At 33.6% G+C, this 20,672-nt stretch overlaps 1 protein-coding gene across 2 annotated transcripts; it reads left to right on the forward strand.

Moving 5' to 3' along the window:
- The first annotated feature begins 3,102 nt into the window (after positions 1-3,102).
- LOC107004126 (chromatin structure-remodeling complex protein BSH-like) lies at positions 3,103-18,980 on the forward strand. Of its 2 annotated transcripts, none has more exons than XM_015202361.2 (11): positions 3,103-3,184; positions 8,787-8,855; positions 8,969-9,057; positions 9,825-9,919; positions 14,900-14,971; positions 15,154-15,201; positions 15,325-15,408; positions 17,998-18,036; positions 18,145-18,227; positions 18,332-18,394; positions 18,549-18,980. In XM_015202361.2, exons 2-11 carry the CDS (start codon positions 8,800-8,802, stop codon positions 18,646-18,648), a joined length of 729 nt encoding a protein of 242 aa, XP_015057847.1. In that variant the 5' UTR covers positions 3,103-3,184; positions 8,787-8,799; the 3' UTR covers positions 18,649-18,980. The 2 variants fall into 2 exon arrangements, with proteins under 2 accessions (XP_015057847.1, XP_015057845.1); XM_015202359.2 differs by lacking the exon at positions 3,103-3,184 and adding an exon at positions 8,506-8,645 and having other exon boundaries at positions 8,768-8,855.
- The last annotated feature ends 1,692 nt before the right edge of the window (positions 18,981-20,672 follow it).

Consider the following 20,672-nt stretch of genomic DNA (forward strand, 5'->3'; position numbering starts at 1 on the left):
CCCCCCCCGCTTGGTTCGCCAAGATCTACATCTCTTCATTGTACATTGCCTTAAAGTTTGCGTCATCAAGGTTTACACTACTATTAATACTGACTGTATTTACAATCTTGAGACCACCTCCCATGACATGCTCTGTCATCATTCTAGCCATGCTTTCATCTCGCTCTTGGTTCATTTTGATTTGTTTCTTCGTCAGCCTAAGATTTATATCAGACATTTTCTCTTGTATACCATGCACGATTGATTTTCATTATCTCATCAAGGAGGGCCGATGCTAGGTCAAACGATTATCTCATGATTCCACCCCGAATGAGTTGGTCTGCAACACATTTATTGACCGTGTCCAGACTCTGATAACAATATTGCAATAACGTATTTTTTGGCAACCCATGAGTTGAACATTAAAGCAACAACTTTTGGAACCTTAACCATGTTTCATGGATGGGGTCACCATCAATCCATTTCAAGTTCTAAATACTATTCATCAACTTAACCATCTTCAAAGGAGGAAAAAACCTTCCATAAATCACTTCTGAAGTGATCGAACCCCTTGGTAGTTCGGCCAACCACTTTGTTATTTCCCTTATTGGAGAAAAGGGAAACCAATGGAGTCTGATTGACTCTCGAGTGATATTATCGAAGCAAAATAGTTCACACACATCCATAAAGTTTTAGATGTGTCCATGAGGGTCCAGTGATCAAGTTCTCCAAAGACACCTTTCATTTGCAACAACTACAACATTGTGTTGGTCACATCAAACACAGCATTGCCCATAGTTGGAGGCAATCGAACAGCACCCGTACTTCCTAACTGATCCTTATTGACATCATGCAAATTCATGATGTCATTATTGTTCCCAAGTTGACTGGTGTTACTCCCATTACACTCAATTTTTGAGCAGCCAACAAGAACACTAATAAGATAATTCAACTACATAAAAATTAGTTCATGAATACACTTTAATAAAAGAATTCTGAACATCACTCCTCGGCAGCAGCGACATTTTTGATAACACTCAACTACAAGTGTATGCGGTCACTAACAAGTATAAATCCAACTAATAGTTGGGGTCGATCCCACAAGGAGTGAAATCGTTTGTAGAAGTAAAAAATTTGCAACATGAAAACAAATCTCAATGTTTCAATGATTAATATCAAATGGGAGAATTTGGTAACCAATAAGGCAAAGATTGCTAAGCATGAGAATTAAATAAATATAGATTGAACCTTAGGAGTGTGATCGGTTGAATGCTAATTTCGTGTAATGGGTGATTACTAGTTGCTTGAAGTTATTGAATATCAATGGGTAGGCTATGTTTTGAACACACTAGTCATTTCTCAATCAACTATTGTGTTTCAAGTGAGTTCTCTCGAACCTTAACAAGCATAGCATATCCAAACAACCCAACTCCTTAATTAACAAACTCTTTCAAGCTAGGTTTGTAAAGACACAATTAAACCAACTTTCTCAAGATAGATTTTAAAGACGCAATCAAAACAACAATTAATCAATCATTCGACTCTATAACCTATTTCTCAAGCAAGCATAAAGAACTAAGCTAGAATTGCATTTGCAACTACAACTCCTCCATTAAAACATGAACAATTAATTGAACCCACTTCAAAACAACATTAAAATAAAAAACTAACAACACCCGTTAGTTAATTAACACATTCAACTATATAATCACACCCATAAGGTAAGGAGTTTTAGCTATGCATAATGACAAGGAAGAAATCATTACCAACAAACTTTCCCATTGGATTTGCTAATGATCCTCAATCCCTAAATGTTGAAATCGAAGCTAAAATATTACAATCTCTGAATCTAAAATCCAAACTCTAATAAAAATGTAAAGACAATGTTCTATAATTTTAAAACTCCCAAAAATCCAAAGTAAAAGTGTGGGAAATCTTTTTCTTAAAATTTCAGCACAGAGTCAACTCAGCGATCCACCGAGGTTCTCTTCTTCTAATCTCTTGGCTTGACTCCTCCATCAAATTATTCTAAAACTTTTGGCGAGCTTGATTACTATCGTCGATCCGTTTGGCGTGTCATCGAATTGTTTTTTTGCTCGTCAAGTTGATTTTGTCCATGGACTATTTTGCTGGAACCTTAGGCAAGTTTGGAAGCCTACTCGGTGAGTTGCTGAGTGGCTTTAATGAGCTCCACTTTTCTTTTCTTCAACTTTTCGCTCCTTTTTGCATCATAATGTTCATGCCTCACTCTTAAGACTTCATTGATGCATATCAACATATTAACATCAGTTATGAGCATAAAATAGGCATTCAGGACGCCAAATCTTCAAATAATAAGTCCTAAATGGGCCGAAATCTCAAACTCATAATGTAACAACCAGTTTGGTGTGATCTCATCATCACCTTAATATTTTCGGCTCATTTTTGTCTTTATTAATTATTTAACAGTTCTATTTTGTACTTTATCTTATCTTTTCATAATAGCTCTACTCGGTACCTTACTTTTCTTGTAGATTTATCCTTCAAATTATGAATGTGTGAAATTATGTAAAGATAGAGAACAATACAATATATTCAAACATTGTATTCATTTGAACAACACAATACGATTCAATAGAATACACTACATTATGAAACAATATGTAAATCTTTTTCCATAAAATAATACTTAGCACAAGTTAAGCGGGATTATATTATTATTTTACGCACGATAGCATATAAATAATTAATTAAATATTATTTGTATCTTATTTAAATAATTAAAATGACAAGATTAGTTCACTTAAGCTAGCAAACAAACTTATTTCCTTGAGAAAGTAAACACATATATTTATCACAATTTTATTTTTGGTAACTGCAATTTTGTATTTCCAAATACTTCAATATGAACATATTTTGAAACTCAAGACATGGACATAATCCCAATATCAAAACATTTTTTTAAATAAATTGTATTGCCTATAGGAATTTTTATTTGAATGAAAAAAATAATCCCCTATACACATGTTCCAATTGGACTAGGCCCAAAATAGATCCAATCAGGTCCAACCCAAAAGACAGCATTATAAATACTAATCAGAACTGGAAACCGCAAGACAACATTATAAATACTAATCAGAACTGGAAACCCTAGTTCTAACACTAGAATTTTGTTGTCGCTTTCTCTCAATCTCTACCATTGTTGCTTGTTCTTCAGCCGATTAAGGTAAAGACACTCTAGATTTTGCTCGTTCTTCTTCTTCTTGCTTGTATATTGTGTCTCATTATTTCATTTGCCCTTTATTGCTGAGATATATTTCTCCTTCGTTATCATCTACTGTGATTGTTGATCTCCACGAGTTTTTTATTATCAGGTACTCCTCATTTGCTTCTATTCTTGTCCTTTTGAGCTTGATTTTGCTAGATCTTCTTCTCGTGCTGCCATTAATGTTTTTTTCTTCTGTATTTCCTTGTTGTTGAATCCTAAAACTAAATTTGTATCTACCACTTTATTGTTGTTCTGCTATATAGACATAGTAACTTGTCACCATTTATCAACCTTTCCCTTCTAATGTCAATTCTTGGAAATTATTAATTTGTATTGCTCCATCATATAAAGCTTTATGAGTCAAATAATCCGTAACTTTATTAGCTTCCCTTAGAATGTGAGTAATCTTAATTTCTCTCCCTGTTTGATATGTTGTATCGCCTACACTCAAATCATAATATTCCAAGGAGTCTTCCAATTACTAGTCATAATATTCACAAGAAACAATGAATCTGATTGTAGATAACCTATTTAATTTGTTGTGCTTGTATATATTTACATGCTTCAAGTATGGCCTTAACTTCTGATTCTGTGTTTTTATCTACTTCATCTCTTTAACTTCCACACATATCACATCTCCATCATCACCCCTTACACAAAAGACATATGATTTTCTCCTTGGATTGCCCTTGGATATGCCATTAGTATTGCACTTAAGGAATTTCCCAGGTGGTAGTTCTCCTAGTACTTTTGTTTCTTTCATATGCGGAATGTCTTCTTTTAGTGCTTTCAATATGTTTGTCCATTTTGTTAGATACTCCATGTTTGGTCTTTTAACCTTTAGTAATCTAAGCAAGTTTTGAGTAATCTAAAATATTGTTGTATGAGTAGAGTTCAATTTTCCTTTATGTTGGCTATAATTTCTTCTTTTCTACATTTCTCATAATAGCATATTAAGAATTGCTCTGAAGTAAGATTTCATTTTTTCAAAAAATAAAATTTCACCAACTTAAGATTATTTCTCTTAGGTGTCTTCCATATACATTTATACTTTCAAAAGAAAACCGTAGGAGCAAAACCTGTTAGCTGTAGATTAGTTCCTGAAAAGGTGAGACGTTGTCTCTTGATCATGCTTGCCACAACACCAACATTTAGAAGACAAGTTATATCCCTATCTTCAAATTTTATCATTCACTAGTACCTTAGATCTCCACACTCTCCACATGAAGAGAACAATTTTAAAAGGTAATGTTTTTACCCCCTAACTTCTCCAAAATTGGATTAGGCTCATCCTTATGTCTTACATACTACCATGCAGAATTAACAAAAAGTACCTATTTGATTCAAGCATCCGCCAAGGCTAACTTCTCTAAAATTGGATTAGGCTCCTCCTTATGCCTTACATACTCTCATAAAGACTAACAAAAAAGTACTATTTGATTCTAGCATCCACCAAGGATTGTCCATATCTTTTGAGTCAATGGGTGGTTGTATTTTGTTAACTATTTCGTTTGCTACCTTTTGAGGCAATATCAGGTTTAGACTATGTACATTTAATCTACTAGCCTTTATCAAATCTCTGACATTCGATATTGATACATCACATAGAATTTCTTCTAGTGTGATATCATATAAAACACCCATACATTTAGTGGTTGCCACCACACTTGGAGTTTTACTAAATTCCTAGCTTAAAGTAATTCTTCCTTGCTTTCCACTCAATTAAGTTTGCTTCGGATTTTTGGAATATTTATTACACATAATCAAAGAAATATAAGTGATTCCTTAAAAACCTCAAAGGTTTTCACTTCAAAATAGTGATAATAGTGATATAAGTGATTAAATTTTGCCATAATTAAGGAATAACAGTAAAAGGGAGTTAAAATTCATTACCAAAATGATTTATCTTGAAAACCCATTGGAAATCACCTCAATTGAGTCCTCAAAGCTCAAACATGAGAAATAGATAAAAGCCCCAAAATTTCAGACCAAGAATGCTCTGAGGTGTTGCAAAAGTGAACTCTGGTTCACTTTCCAGAACATTGCGTTCGTGACCTTTGGTTCGCAAGAGAACCCTGAAAAATATCTCGTCTCGCTTTCGCGGGCTTTTGCTTACGTGAAGATCGCGAAAGCGAGAAGTCCTTCGCGGAAGTGATGCTTTGTGAACGCGATTCAATCTTCGCTAACGCAACACTCGCGAAAGTGAAGACCATTCGCGACTGCAAGGTTTGGGGGCATCAGAAATCATTAGCCGACATAAATATTTTCCAATCTTTGAAAGGGTCCTCGGAATTCATTCAGAATCCCATCATACAAACCAATTACATTGCCTGATTAACTTGATGTTCCAAACTTAATGGAACTATCCAAACACGAATCTGAGGTCTCCTTGGTAAGAACCTTGTGAAAGTCACATTGAACAACATAACATCTAAAAAGGTCAAGCCAAGCTTGGGACCTTTGAAAATTCAACCAAAACCTCTCATATGCCTTAAATCACACCTAAATCTACCGAAACTAGTGGTAATTCGATTTGAGCATTCGAACCCCAGATATGAAACCTTCAATACTCATAAATCGATTCCAAATATGAAACCTTCAATACTCATAAATCAACTTTCACATTCCGAAACTGATGGAATCGAAGGAATTTCATTCACAGACTCGAAAATAAAAAAGACACCAAAATCATTTCTTAACAACTTAGCTTTTCAAAAATCTAAAATTTCCATAATTCACAATTTTTCACTTAAAATCAATTTCACAATCCGTTCAAAAATGAATCGAGGTCAATATCGAGAGAGATAAAATAATAATTTTATGACAAATTTCAAAAATAACCTTGAAATGGTCATTGCATTATCCATCTCTAAGAATCATGTTGGTCCTCGAGCATAAATTAAAAGAAAGTACCTAAAGACTAAAAAAGATGAGGATATTTGCCATGAATGTCGGAATTTTCTCCCAAGTTGCCTCACCAATTGAATGGTGCTTCCATTGCAACTTCACTAAAGCGATCTCCTTCTTCCTAAGCTTTCGAACTTGCCTATCCAAGATGGTTATAGACTTCTCCTCAAATGACAAGTTTGGATCCAACACAATCGAATCAAGCGAAAGCACATGAGAATTATCTGGCACATACTTCAAAGCATGGAAATATGAAATATATGATGCACAAATGACAAGCTAGGTGGCAAGAAAAACTTATAAGCCACCTTTCCTACTCACTCAAAATCTCAAAAGGGTCATTGAATCTAGGTTAAGCATGCCCTTCTTTCGGAACCTCATCACACCCTTCATTAGTAACACTCAAAGCCAAATCAAGCTCAGGACCTCTAAAATTCAATTAAGACGTCTCCTACACCTAAAAAATCATCCCCTGAATTCAACAAAACTATTGAAAATCGGATCTGAACATCCAAACCCCGAATATTGATAAAAGTCAAATCAAAGGATAAAATTTCACAAATTTCTAACTTAGAACCTCAGATCAACGAAAAGACTTTGAATTTGAAATCGATAACTCTCTTGAAACCAATTTACACATTTTAGAATTAATAGAATCGACAAAAAACCATTTCAAGACTCAGAACTCCAAAAGACACCAAAAATCACCTTTTAACAACTTAGCCTTTCAAAACTCTAAAATTTTCGTAATTCACAACTTTTTGCTCAAAACTCAAAACCTTTTTCAAAATTCATTCAGAAATGACTCGGGATCAATATCAGGGGTGGTATAATGATAATTTTATGAAAAATCCAAAAATGACCTTTTGGGTCATTACATAAAAATTAAGAGTAAATTTATGTATTATTTTATATAGATATTAATGATGTATAGAATTATTATGTATTAGTTATTTCATATTCTCTTTCTATAAAATGAATTGGCTTAAATCATCTACTACCCCTTAAAGTTGTTTACATAATTCACTTGGACACCTCAACTAGGAATCGTACCTATTGAACACCTCAATTGTTCAAAACATATATCTATTAAACACAAAACACCGATGTGACGAAATAAGTGTAACTGCTATTGAGCACGTGAATGAACTTTTTTAAAAAAAATTGTTAAAAATAAATTAGTGTTTATTTTCTTGACACTTGGTATGTGTTAATTAAATAACTAAAAACTTATTTGATTAAACATCTATTTCTTTATTTATTTTATAAAAGAAAATAACCCCACACCCATGTACACGTCCCTCTTCTTTTTCTTCAACCCACTATTTTAAAGACTTCAAATTCTTTGTCTGTTTTGTTCTTCTTATTTTTTTTAGTTTTTCTTTATAAACAAACTAATTGAATTTGTAAGAAACTTATTTATTATGTAGATAACTGAATCACTTAAATTATGTCTTTTTCATTTCAATTTATTTATCCATTTTCTTTTGATTATCCGTTTAAAAAAACATGCACCAATCTTTTTTTACTAACTTCTTAATTTTGACTTTTTGGACGGCATGTTTAAGCATATAAAATAAAAGTATATTTTGATACATTAAATATATTATTATTTTTAATTTTAATTATAATTTTATACTACGAAATATAAATAATAGCCATTTATAAGGGCCTGTTTGGCCATAAATTTCCCAAATAATATTTGGGAAAAAATTTGGCAAATAATGTTTATCCATACAATTTGTCATTATTTGGCAAATATTTTTGGCAAATATCCCAAATTCCCAAATACTAGTTTTTTCTACTATTTAGGCCAAATCTCATTATTTGGGATCTTTTGAAAATTAAAATTTTACCCTAATTTTTTATCTTTTACAAAAACACCCTGTATAGTAGTTGTTTGCGTTGTATTACATAATTTTTTACGTGAACACCAAAATAGTGATGAAATATTTAGTGAATATTAAATAATAATATGATTGTTGATGAAAATGATGAAAAATTAGCTCAAGGTAACAAAGACATGTGCTTCGTCTACTTCACGATGTATAGAATGATGCTTTTCGCACTCACTCCAAATTACCACATTGCTCTAGTGTCATGGACACTATTTGTTATTGTTGTAACGAAATCCAGTTGACTTGTAATACAAACTTATAGTTAGTTTTAATAGATTTTAAAACTTAAGGGTATAAATCATATTTTTCTAAAAAGGTGAAATATATTTCCCAAATTCTATTTTCACTTAAGTAATATTTGCCAAGAATATTTAAAAATTTGTGGCCAAATGCTAGCTATATATTTGATTTTAATAATACATCCAAATTTCTGAGCGGGAAAACCAATTTCAAATGGTAGTTTCGTTATGTTTTTTACTGGCAACTTCCTCGGCGATTTTCTCCCTCCGACATCGTATTTTATATCTGATGCTTGTATTCAGTTGACAGAAATCCCTAGATCCTTTTCGCAATGTGAAGTGTCAAAATAATAACTGTGAATTTGCTCACAACAAGTTAATATTCATTACTATTTGCTATATTAATTCTGAATCTCAATGTTGTAATTACATTATCTAAGTTTATAAGTTGCAATTGTTGTGTAGAAGAAAAGCTTAGCCAGATTCCTTTATTGCAGATTATGTTTTTGTTTCTAGATTGAAAGAAGCAATGATGAAACCCCCTTCGGCATCGGGTTCACCGAAGAACCCAGTGAAGTTCAGACTGTAACCATCTTGTTCATCTTTCTCTTCCTTTCAATTTTAATATGCATACATATATATGATGGTAAGAGATGATTTGTTCGTAATGTTTAACAAAATTTATATCTATATTACAGTCCAACAGCCGAGAATCTTGTACCTATCCGTCTTGACATCGAAATTGATGGTAAAAGATTTAAAGATGCTTTTACTTGGAACGCAAGTGGTAAGCTTTTATCTATTTAGTTTTTTACATTTATGTAATACATCAAATGATTTTATGCTCCTGCATTATATCCTACTAAGCAGTTGATGCTTTTAGTTAGTTCTCAATCAACGTTCAAATATTTTATTCTAAATGTTGAATGCTACTACAGCTCATTTGTACTGTCCAAATGAAAATTTTGGTTTCTGATAATAATGATAAGAAATAATCAATGAGCAAATTTTGTGAACAAGTTGGGTAAACATTGCTAGTTCCAGGTAAGGGATACAAAACTAGTGAATTTTTCATTTGGGAGGTGCTATGATATCGAAGGCAATATCTGGAAATAGTTGGAGAACAATTGAATTCGAGTCCATGGCTTTTTTGTTTATTTTTAGACACTAGTAACTATTTCTAGGTGACTTTACAGCGCTCTGAAGCCTTCACAGGAAAAGTTAGCAACCTAAGGGATGCTCTGGTGTGTTAAAACTTGGATTTAGGGTGCTTGATCCTTGAAAATGGCTTTATATGTGATGACCTTTGCTGAGTGTTATCTTGAAAAACAAAGATTAATATTATAGGGCTTATATTTTGTCAAAAGATAGCTTGAAACCTCTGCAAACTCTGATATTTGATAACTTTTTTACTAAAGTGCTTTTTCTGTTGTGATGCTTGGCATACAAAGCCATAGATATATTGAATGGTTCTGTTGATCAGTTTTAGTACTTTACTTGATATCACCTTGAACTGACCAAGCAGTTGCGCCTCTTTGAACTTCTTAATTATAGATCCTGACTCAGAGGTGTTTGCGTTTGCGAGGAGAACTGTGAAGGATTTGAAACTTCCTACTGCTTTTGCCACTCAGATTGCTCAATCCATCCAGGTAATTTATAAGAAGTTTTTGGAACATGGTGGTGGTGGTGGTGGTTAGATCTATAATGTGAGTTGTTAATTTTCTTTTGAAGGTTACTTGATTTCTACTCTTGTCCTTGCTGGTTCAAATCAACCAGCCTTCATAAAAGTCTTGTGGCCTCTGGCCGGAGCTTTTGTCTTCTTCTTTTTTGAGATCATTAATAGTGTCTGTCTGGAATGCTCTTCGTTCTCCTTCCTCTCCCTACGTGCACAAATTTTGACAATCTTCAATTCTTCATTCTTCTGTATCAACGAGCAATTTCTTGTAAGAACCCTAGGTGATTCTTTCTATTTGCCTAAGCTTTTGCTGACAGAGATACCGACAGCTGTGTTGGTGTGAGGTAATAGGTACCGGTAGAATAGTAAGGTGTGCTCGAGCTTGCCTGGACAACATTGTCATAAAAAAAGATCATATTTTGTAGTTGATATTTTTATCCGAAATCTAAATCCATCACATTGTATACATAATATCGTGAACCTTGAAAGTTGTGAAAAGTCCTAGAGCCTCTATTGCTAGACATGAAGGAATCTGACTTATCATGATGACGTCCATGAAGAGAAACATGTTGCGTTGCTAGGGAAAGCAGTGTCATTTTGATGGGAACCAACATATAGAGATCTATCATTGTTGTCAAACTGGTGCCATTTGATAATTCACCAAATGTGCGCAAGGGCAGAGAGCATATAAGTATGGATAAAAACTCAAACTGCTCATTTCTGTAACTTCAAAGTCATATGGAGGATTTTTTTAATTTTTTTTCAATTCTTTGGATTTCCTTTTAGAGGCAGGAAATCTTATTCCTCCCTTTGAGATGTTTATAGGTTGTTGTAGAAGAATCTAATCTTGATCCAATTTAGAAAGAATAAGGGAAATCTTCGATATTGAGATCATGATGCATGCATTTTTTTTGCAAAGGGCTTATAATTTCAGATGCATCAATGTTGTTGGATTAGTCCTAAACAAAAATTGATGAAAGTGATGAGAGCCTAGCAAGCCTGCTTCACAATAGGCCAAATATTTTTGTATAAAAAGCCAGATTTTTGAAGTTGTCAGAGCCCTGGAGCCTTATTTATATATGTAGCCTCATTCGTTGGGAAGACCAGGAGGGCATTGAAGTGATCTCCTTGCTTCCTCTGGTAATGATATGAAATACTTGATAGACACTCAAAATTTCCTATGTGATTACTTCTCTCCTTTAATTACGTTGCTTATCACTCTCAACGTATCTATGTGACTGTACCTATTCTTTTTTTAGAGTCTGGAACTTTGATTATATGCTCATTCTCCTTCTTTGGAAAAGACATTCAAATTGATCTCCTTCTTACTCTAGTAGTGCTATGAAATACTTGATGGACACTCAAAATTTCCCATGTGATCACTTCTCTCCTTTAATTACATTGCTAGTCAATCTCAACGTATCTATGTTACTGTACCTATTCTTTTTTAAGACTCTGGAACTTTGATTATATGCTCATTCTCCTTCTTTGGAAAAGGCATTAGAATTGATCTCCTTCTTACTCTAATAGTACTATTAAGTATTTGATAGACACTCAAAAATAACCTATATGATCAGTTCTGTCTCCTAAATTACATTGCTAATTACTTTTAATCCATCGAAGGAGAACTGGGGCTCACCAATGCTGGAAGTAATGGCTGCTACTGGAACTAATGTCATATTGGCTTTTTTTTAATTATAAATATTTGGTTTTGGGAAAGGGATTGTTTTGTTTGTTCTAAGATTGGACAAACTCTATCACAACACGGTGCGAGGGAATATGGGCTTTTATCCGTTTCACTTTGATCTATTAGTGTTTCTTGAATGAAGGTTTACAAGCTCAATTCTTGTAGCATTTTGATGCAATCTATTCTTTACTATCACATCATTACTTGAGTGCTCATGTAATGCTTGACTTTATCAACGCGTTTGAGCTAATTCGTATGAAAAATGTGTAGCTAATTGGTGAGTAACTAACTGGTGGCTGACTTCCTCATTCAGGCCAAACACCATTATTTAGTTGATCACCCTTCTCTCCCTAGTTCTTTTGTATGCATTCTAGTGGAGTTACCTACAAACCACAACTTGTGGCCAGAAGTACTCTACAACACCAATGTATGGAATAAAACCACTAAATTCCTTCCAAATTCTTAAACTAAGTGCATATATCTCAACCTTAAGTGGAACAAAGTACCCACCTTCACCACGAGCATAGGTCATCCTTATTCCTCACAACCTTGTAATCTCTCATTTTAATTGCAAAGCCAAATCCAAAGAAAGACATAGTTGTACCTAAGTTGTCGCAACAAAGAGGAGACTTTAGGAGGGTGATATAAGTCCAAATTCTAGTTTACTAGGACAAGTCCGCTTCCTCTCCGTGATGCGGATCTGATAACAGACTTGTCAGTCAGGTTGGAGAGTCTCTAGTAAACCAGCCATAACTTTTTATTTCGATTGATGAACGGTTGGTGGCATTGAAAAGAAGACTCGTAAAATTCTAATATGATCGGTCATGGACTCATAGGTCACCTAACTCTTTATAATCTAAGAGATATTGTCATTTCAAGTTGACCCTTATACTAACTCATATGAAAACTTAGCCAATAGAAATGCTTTAAACTTGACTTGGTGTAAGAGGTCCCTTATGAACCTAAACCACATTTGATATGCTTCCCGTACAAAGGAATGAACCTTAACACACATGTACAAGTAGCATATCCTGTGGTTTAATTTGATACCTACGAAATGTGGCTTAGGGTTCATAAAATAGTAATTTTCAAGAATTCATCGAGAAAACATCAAGAAACCACTAAGAAAATATTAAAAAGTCATTAAGAAATCATTAAACTTAGTTGTCAAGATAGAAACCGTTACTTTCATAATTATTCATAGTTTCATGGAGCAAATCTTGAAAACTCATGGATTAAAAGTTATCATGAAATAAAAAAGCTTTCACGCAGAGTTCTTAAGCTTTCATGAAGACTCAAGAACAATTCAAGAAAGTGGGGTTTGAAACCACATAAATGTAGTTCATGGGGAAGAACAAGGTGTTCCCACACGTGGAGATAACTTTACATATCTTAGCGATGTAATTTGATGAAGATTCTTGGAAGTTGAACCCTGGACTTAGTGTTTCTCTTGAAGTTCTTGAGCATAGGAATTTAGGAGTGAATGAGAGGGTTCAATTATGAAAACTGATCTCCTACACGCTTAGAGACATTTGGATAACTCCCCAAAGGTTTTTAGGAAAAAAATACCCCCTAAAAATTAAAAAAATGACGAATCTTGGACTAGGTCTTTGTTGGCTCTGTGTCACGGTGTTGGAATACAAAGTTTTACTCAAGTGGACAATGAGGTCCGCGTCCTCTCTGTGATGCGGAGTTGATAGTGGACTTGTTAACCAGGTTAGAGCATCTATACTAAATTGGTCATAACTTTTTACTCTGAACTCTGATTGACAAACGATCGGTGACGTTGGAAAAAAGACTGATACACTTTTAATTTGATAGGTCATGGGTCATCTAACTCATTATAATCCAAAAGATATGGTTGTTTGAAATTAACCCTTATATTAAGTCATGCAAAATTAACTTAGCTGATAAAATGCTTTGAACTTGATTTGGTGTTAGAGGTCCCTTATGACCCTAAACCACATCTGATACACTTCATGAAAATAGGAATGAACCTTAACACACATGTACAAGTAGGATATCCCAGTTCAATTAGATACGCTCTCAACGAATGGTTTCCTTAACATAGAATTTGCGAGGTTTTACATATGCGTAATGAGTTGAGGTCCTCCCCCGTAGGGATAAGCTATCTTTGCCATATTGCTTTCATAAATAAATTATCTTTGCCATATTGATTAATATATATTCAAGATATTTACAATTGTTCATAAAAAAATATTATATTATATATATATATATAGAGAGAGAGAGAGAAAATGTCGGTTCGATTATTTCTTTGGTTTTTTTTGTACACAACCAAAACAAATATTATCAATTTTTTTTTTTGATAAATACAAATATTATTAATTTTTGAAAATGTAAAACCAACCAAACCCAAATAAAATCGGTATATTGAATCGGTTTGGATGATTAAGAACATGTACAATAGAGCCAAGACTAGAGTGAGGACAATGGCAGGAGACTCGGAACACTTTTGAGCCGAGATGGTTTGCATAGGGATCAACTCTTAGCCCGTTATTATCTGCCTTGGTGATAGATAAACTAATCGGCTTATTCAGGGTTAATTGTCAAGGTGTATCTTATTTATAGATGATATAGTAATGATTGATGAGACACACGACTAAGTTAATGAAAGGATGGATGTTTGGAGATAGACTCGGCAGTCTAAAGAGTTCAGGTTGAACATGAATAAGATAGAGTACTTGGAGTGCATGTTGAGTGACGTAACTCCCTAGGCAGATCTGGATAAAAGACCAAAAGGTTGTTCATAAAATGTTAATGTAAGTCTTTGACTATTACTGAATAGTATAATTTGGAGAAACCTCAACAAGTATTCTGGTTGTTTTATGTTTACTGATCTTTAAAAAGATCCTTTATGTCTGCATTTGGTGGTCTATATGGATGGAGAGGAACCAGAGATGTTTTAAAAACAAGAGCTGCTCTATGCAGAATTTGAAGCTGAATTGTCTGGTTCTTTTCTTTTTTTTTGGTGTAAATATGAATATCCTCAAGATGCAGAGGATATTCTTAGCATTTTAGAGTTCTTATGACCTCCATAGGAGTTCTTTTCCTTTTGCAACTTTTGGATGTAAGTATTACTAGGATACTCCTTATGTATGTTATTTCTTTTTCTGGATAAAAACTTTGTATTACTCTAATGTCTGCCGACATCTGTTGCAAAAGGACTGATTAGGGTCCATGCTTCTTTTTCTGTTGTTTCCTATAACTTAAGTCTTATTAATTTATCCTTTTCCAATTTTGTAGTCACAATTGATAGAATTTCGGTCATACGAAGGACAAGATATGCACACTGGCGAGAAAGTTGTTCCTATCAAGGTTTGTCACATTTGTTTTTGTTGATATTGATGACATTACGTTCAAAGATTATCTATCCCAAAAAAATTTCCTGTGAAAGAGACCTATCTTACTGACTTTGGTGGTCTCAACTGCCTAGGGTTCAACATTTGAATTAGGTACTTGTATTTATCTATTTCTTTTTCTTTTCCGGGCTCATCCAGCTTGATCTCCGAGTAAATCAGACAGTTATAAAGGACCAGTTTTTATGGGTAAGTTGTTGGATGTCTCATTCTTCAGTCTTCATCTATCTTGCTTTGGTAAGAACTGTGACCAAATTAGCAACTACTTTGCCTCATTTGTTGCTAATACAAAGAGAAATAAAATAATTTCAGGACATGAACAATTTTGAGGGTGATCCTGAAGAATTTGCACGGACATTTTGTGAAGATATGAAAATTGAAGACCCAGAAGTTGGAGTAAGCTCTATTTATTTCTATTCTGTTGGTTGAGAATAAAAATAGTGATTGTGTTTCCATCCCATAAAATTATCATTTGTTCTAGCATATTCGTTGTAAGTTTGATGTTTATCATACTGATATACTTCTAAGTCATGGGGTGATGAAGTTAAAGGGGGTGCCTTTCTATACTTCTTTTTCTTCCCATTTCTGTTTGATTGGCTTTTGGGGTTAACTAGAGTGTGTATTAGCCAGCCAGAGACAATTGTGGTACCAAAAATTTAGCCCTGTGCTCTCAAGATTCAACATTCAAATTCCATGATACTTCCACATCTCTGATGCGAAATTGAATATTTTGGGTTTAATATTTGCAACTTGTGCAGATAAAATTAACCTCCCTCCTATTTTGCTACAATTAGGAAGATCTTTCTGTAATTTGTAAATGGGGGAGGATTGGTGAGGCGGAATCACAGAATTATAATGCCATTAGGTCTCATTTCTTGATAGACTCATGAGGGATATTCTAGCAAAATTCACAGTTCCTTAATCAAGAAAGTAACCTAATTTTCTTCAATGTTGGATTCATTTGACAAAACATGTTGTCAAATAATTTCAACTTTCTTAAACCATTAATAGAGTATGAGAATATGAGGAATTTAGTTACTTGGTTTTATAGAAGAATATAGTTATGTTTGGTGTCAAGTGGCTAATGCCTCCCAGTAATGAGAGCATATTGATGACATGGCGACGCAAAAAAATGATAAAGAGTATACAATCTGTTTGGAGAACAATCCCTCTTTGTTTAGTTTAGGGACAATATGACTGGAAAGAAATAGGGTCTGGTTTGAAGGGGAAAGACAACATATATCCATGTTAAAGAATGACAAACGCCCCATATCGGTGGTTAATGAGATGGGTGAACTCCTTATAAGGCCTGAACAATCCTCCTCCCTTTGAGCTAGCTTTTGGGGTGTGAGTTAGGCCTAAGACCTAATTTCACATGGTATTAGAGCAGGCCCAGCCTCACCCGATGTTGGGGACCCCAAAAAATCAAAATTGCCCACGCACCAGATGCTAAGCACTGGGCGTGAGGTGGGGTGTTAAAGAATGATAGAAGTCCCACATCGGTGATTGGGCGTGAGGTGGGGTGTTAAAGAATGATAAAAGTCCCACAACGGTGGTTAATGAGATGGGTGGACTCCTTATAAGGCTTGGACAATCCTCCTCTGTTTGAGCTAGCTTTTGGGGTGTGAGTTAGGCCTAAGACCTAATTTCACAATCCAGGACTAAGAAGAGATGTCTTGTAAATATGTATTTCTGGTGTACAAGGAGTATTAAGTAAAATATGGAGCAATACATGGAATTCTTAGAAGGAGATGGGAGATATCAGATATGTGGCTGAATGTTGGTGATAGATGTTTTTTTTTTTGTAATGTGTACCATCGTGGTTCCTTTCTCAATCAAATCTTACCTTATCAAAAAGACATTGGGAAGGAAATGAATAATGTAGGATAATAGGTCTTTAACCTAAAAATACAGACAACATATTGGGCTAAGAGTACTCTAGAGATCGTGTTCCACATAGGAAACAATTACTATTGTTATGTTTTTACAATGTTTTTGTCTTATAGTTGCTATATTTCATCCTTTCTTCCCCCAGTCTCTTTTTTGTTATACTGGTCTTAGGAAAAGATCGATTATCTTGACACAACTGTGAGAAGCCAATGTTGAGAGATTTGCCTTGAACTTACTTACTTTTTATATTGTCAAAGTTTAATAGCCCCGTGATTGGAATTGGATGAACAAACAAATACAATTAAGAGCTTTTATTACAATCACAACAGAAAGATATTAGACTGTAAATTGAAATAACAAAATCTTATAGATAAGTTGCTTTGGAACTCCAAAAAAATGTTGCCGCATCCTTGTCGGATCCTTCAAAAATACACTATTTTTTGAGGATCCGACATGCACCCGTCGACATTGTTGAAGAGTCCGAGCAATATAGTTTTAAAAGGTAATCATGCATTAGGGATATTAAAACCACTCGATATTGTAGGCCTTTGTATTTAAGTGTTAGAATATCTCTATATATGTTCACGTATGAGTAAACTCTGGACATATAAGAGTTCCATATTGAATCTCATTAGATAAAGGATCTTTTGTCTCGTGGTAGCCTGCTTCAGTACCCTTAAGAAACTTTCATTATTGGGTTAACCATAGAGAGGGAGGGCAGAGCTTTTGATTATATCATGTTGTCAAACAGTTGAACAACTGGTTTCTAATGTTGTCAAAGATTTGACAATAAAAATAGATAGTGAGTGCCTGATTCTTACCTAGCTCAAATGAGATTTTGTCCCAACATTATCCCATCAAGAGACACTTTTTTCTGTAGTGTAGCTTCTTGGAATGCACTAAATTGTAGTGTTACTTTCTCACTTTTTACTCCTAGAAAACAATCATGGTAATTACTTTCTTTAATACCCAGTGTTCTAGTTCCATCCTAAAAAATCTGTTCAACTATGTGAGACTTTCATTTTTCAGTATCCTTTTAATTTTAAAAAATTGGGTATGCTTTCTTCTTGATAGTTGACTCCTTTTTTTTTGTAGCCTGCAATTGCCATAGCAATTAGAGAACAACTTTATGAGGTGAGAACATATCATTCATTTTGTTTCTACCTTGATTTCAACTATGAGTTCATAGCTAAAGCCAGTCACTTCAAGGTTTTTGACTATTTTTGGCATTTAACTTTTCAGATTGCGAAGCAAGGTGTTGCATCCATGAGAGAAAGCAGGACAAATAAGAAAGGACGCAAAGGAATGGAACACCTCTCAGCCAGGTTAGTGTCATTGAGCTATGTTGTTTATGTTGATCTTTGGTTAATCAAATCACATATACATTATCTTCAGTACATCTCTTTCCTCATAGTTATCTTTTTGACAGTAAAGTAGGTTCGCCTGCACTGGACCTGGGGAAGCTATTCGACCCTGAAGGAAGTATCCAACGGTACCACTCTTGCTTTTTCTTAATATTCTCACTCAATAAAAAATGAATTTCAAATCGAAACGGGGTTTTTTTCCATATATATTTCAATTCAATTTTGTCTCATCAACACATCCAGTTTTGGAATTCATTTCATTTCAAATGTGACTCTTCTCAGGAAAATGAGTGAACGCGATGCATATGGACCAGTAGTCAGTCAGCTGTCAAAGGAAGAGGTGGATGCCCTCGAGGCTAGAGAAGAGAGGCTTCCTCGGTGATGCAGACAGTGTCTGTTGAAATGGATATCAGCAGTTTAAATGAGAAACTGTTTTAAGTTTTAGAACGATGAAATGAAACTAGTTCCTACTAAAAGTATAACCAAAATCCGGTGTTTTAGATTATGTTCGGATTTTTGCAGTGATCTGGAGATCACAGTTACTTCTGTTTGTCAAAGAAAATATGGAATAGTACCTGTTTCTCTACTTCTATGGATTTTTTGGATTACAAAAAGGTTGAAACTAATTTGTTGATGGACTAGGACAGGTGTGTGTTGTGCCGTCAATGGGTTCGCGAGTTCATTGAAGAAAAACTTTCAACAACTGTTGTTCTATATTTATTGTTGATCTGTATTTATTTTTAAACACATGTACTCATTTTTCACTCATGCTTATTTTTAATGATGTTTGAGTTTTTTCAATCAATATCAACTTTTCATTATTACATATATTTAACTCATGCTTTTTGAAAAATAATTTTTGAAAAAGTATTTTGAAGAATAATAATTTATTTTTGGCTAATTAATCAATTTGAAAATTATTTTGATGATTTTTTTTTCCAGTAACTAGTCTTAGCTAAGAGTCTAAAGCTTTTGCTCATTTTGAAAAAAAAATCATATTTTCTCCAGCTATTGCATTAAAGTAAAGTTTTTTAGTTTTTTTGGTTAGACGGGGTAGATGATTCAAGAGAATTTTAAAACATATTAAATGATTGTAATTATTGATACATCACAAAATTTAAAAACTTATATCGATGACACAACACATTTTAAAAAATTATTGCTACGTGTGATGAATAGATGTAAATGTTGTTATTTTTGGGATTTTCTCGAAAAAAAAAGTAGGCATCCCAATAAGGTGCCCAAGAATGTTTTATAAAAAGACTAGAAAACATAGCCCGTGCTCACAAGGGCCCAACGTGAAAAATGTATTTGCGTACTAATTGAGTAAATGTCAAATTTCACAAATAACACTAGTAATTAGAAGATGATTTGCAGGTATGTAACATGAGTTACAAGCACAATACTAAGATTAAGAAGACAATCTTATTACATTTTTATATTTTGAAGGTATTTGCTAAGGATGTAAGTTTTATGGATAGCAATGCATTGTATTGAAGGTTAGCTGAGGCACAATACTTCCGATTTTAACAAATAAGATTTTAGGCCTGTTACATAAGTAGAAAAGGTAAATAATATTTATAAAAATATAAGATTGCAAAAAGAATTAAATCACAGTAGTTGAAATGGTATCTAAATATGTTGTTAAAGAACCGTATTTCTATTTCGTCTCATTTCAGAAATTATTGATCATTGGCGATGAGAACATAACAACTAAATGAAGTTAATTTATCCCTCTTTATGACTTTTTCAGTCATTTTACATTGTCATATTCATTCTTAATATCCTCCTATTTAAAGACATGAATAACATTATAAATTTATTTTTGATTCAAGACTTTACCCGATATATAATTTAATTTAAATATTTAAAATTCTAGAAAATGTCCATAATTCTAGAAAGTGTATATTTTCTAATGAATATCTTACAGGTCATTAAAAATATAAATAAAATCGGAGATATCATATGAAAAAAAATCAAAATAACTTGATCATCAGAAAATTATACTTACTCAAGCATAAATAGCTTGTGATGATGTCGATCGAAGAACTGTTTTCGTATTTCGTCTGCAGACAGTGTAGAAACGTATTTCTATTTCGTCTGCAACAGTGATTTTCGACAAATAACACTATGTTTGCTTACTTCTACTGTCCAAGCACGATTACATCTAAATAATAAACACACATAAAAAGATATGTGAGAACAACAGGAAATAATAAGGCCTTGAAAGAAGAGGCATAATCAAACAAAGGGAATGATGAACGGGGAAAAAAATAGTATATAAGAAAAAAATTCTATACAAATAACCCAAATTTCCATCAAAATCAAAAGAAAATTTCTTGTTGTCCTCGGATTTCAATAATATTAAAAGATTAATCGAAATTAGTATTTTTTTCGCCCAATAAT

The sequence above is a fragment of the Solanum pennellii genome, chromosome 11 (genome assembly GCF_001406875.1).
Source record: "Solanum pennellii chromosome 11, SPENNV200".
NCBI classification, from domain to species: Eukaryota; Viridiplantae; Streptophyta; class Magnoliopsida; order Solanales; family Solanaceae; genus Solanum; species Solanum pennellii.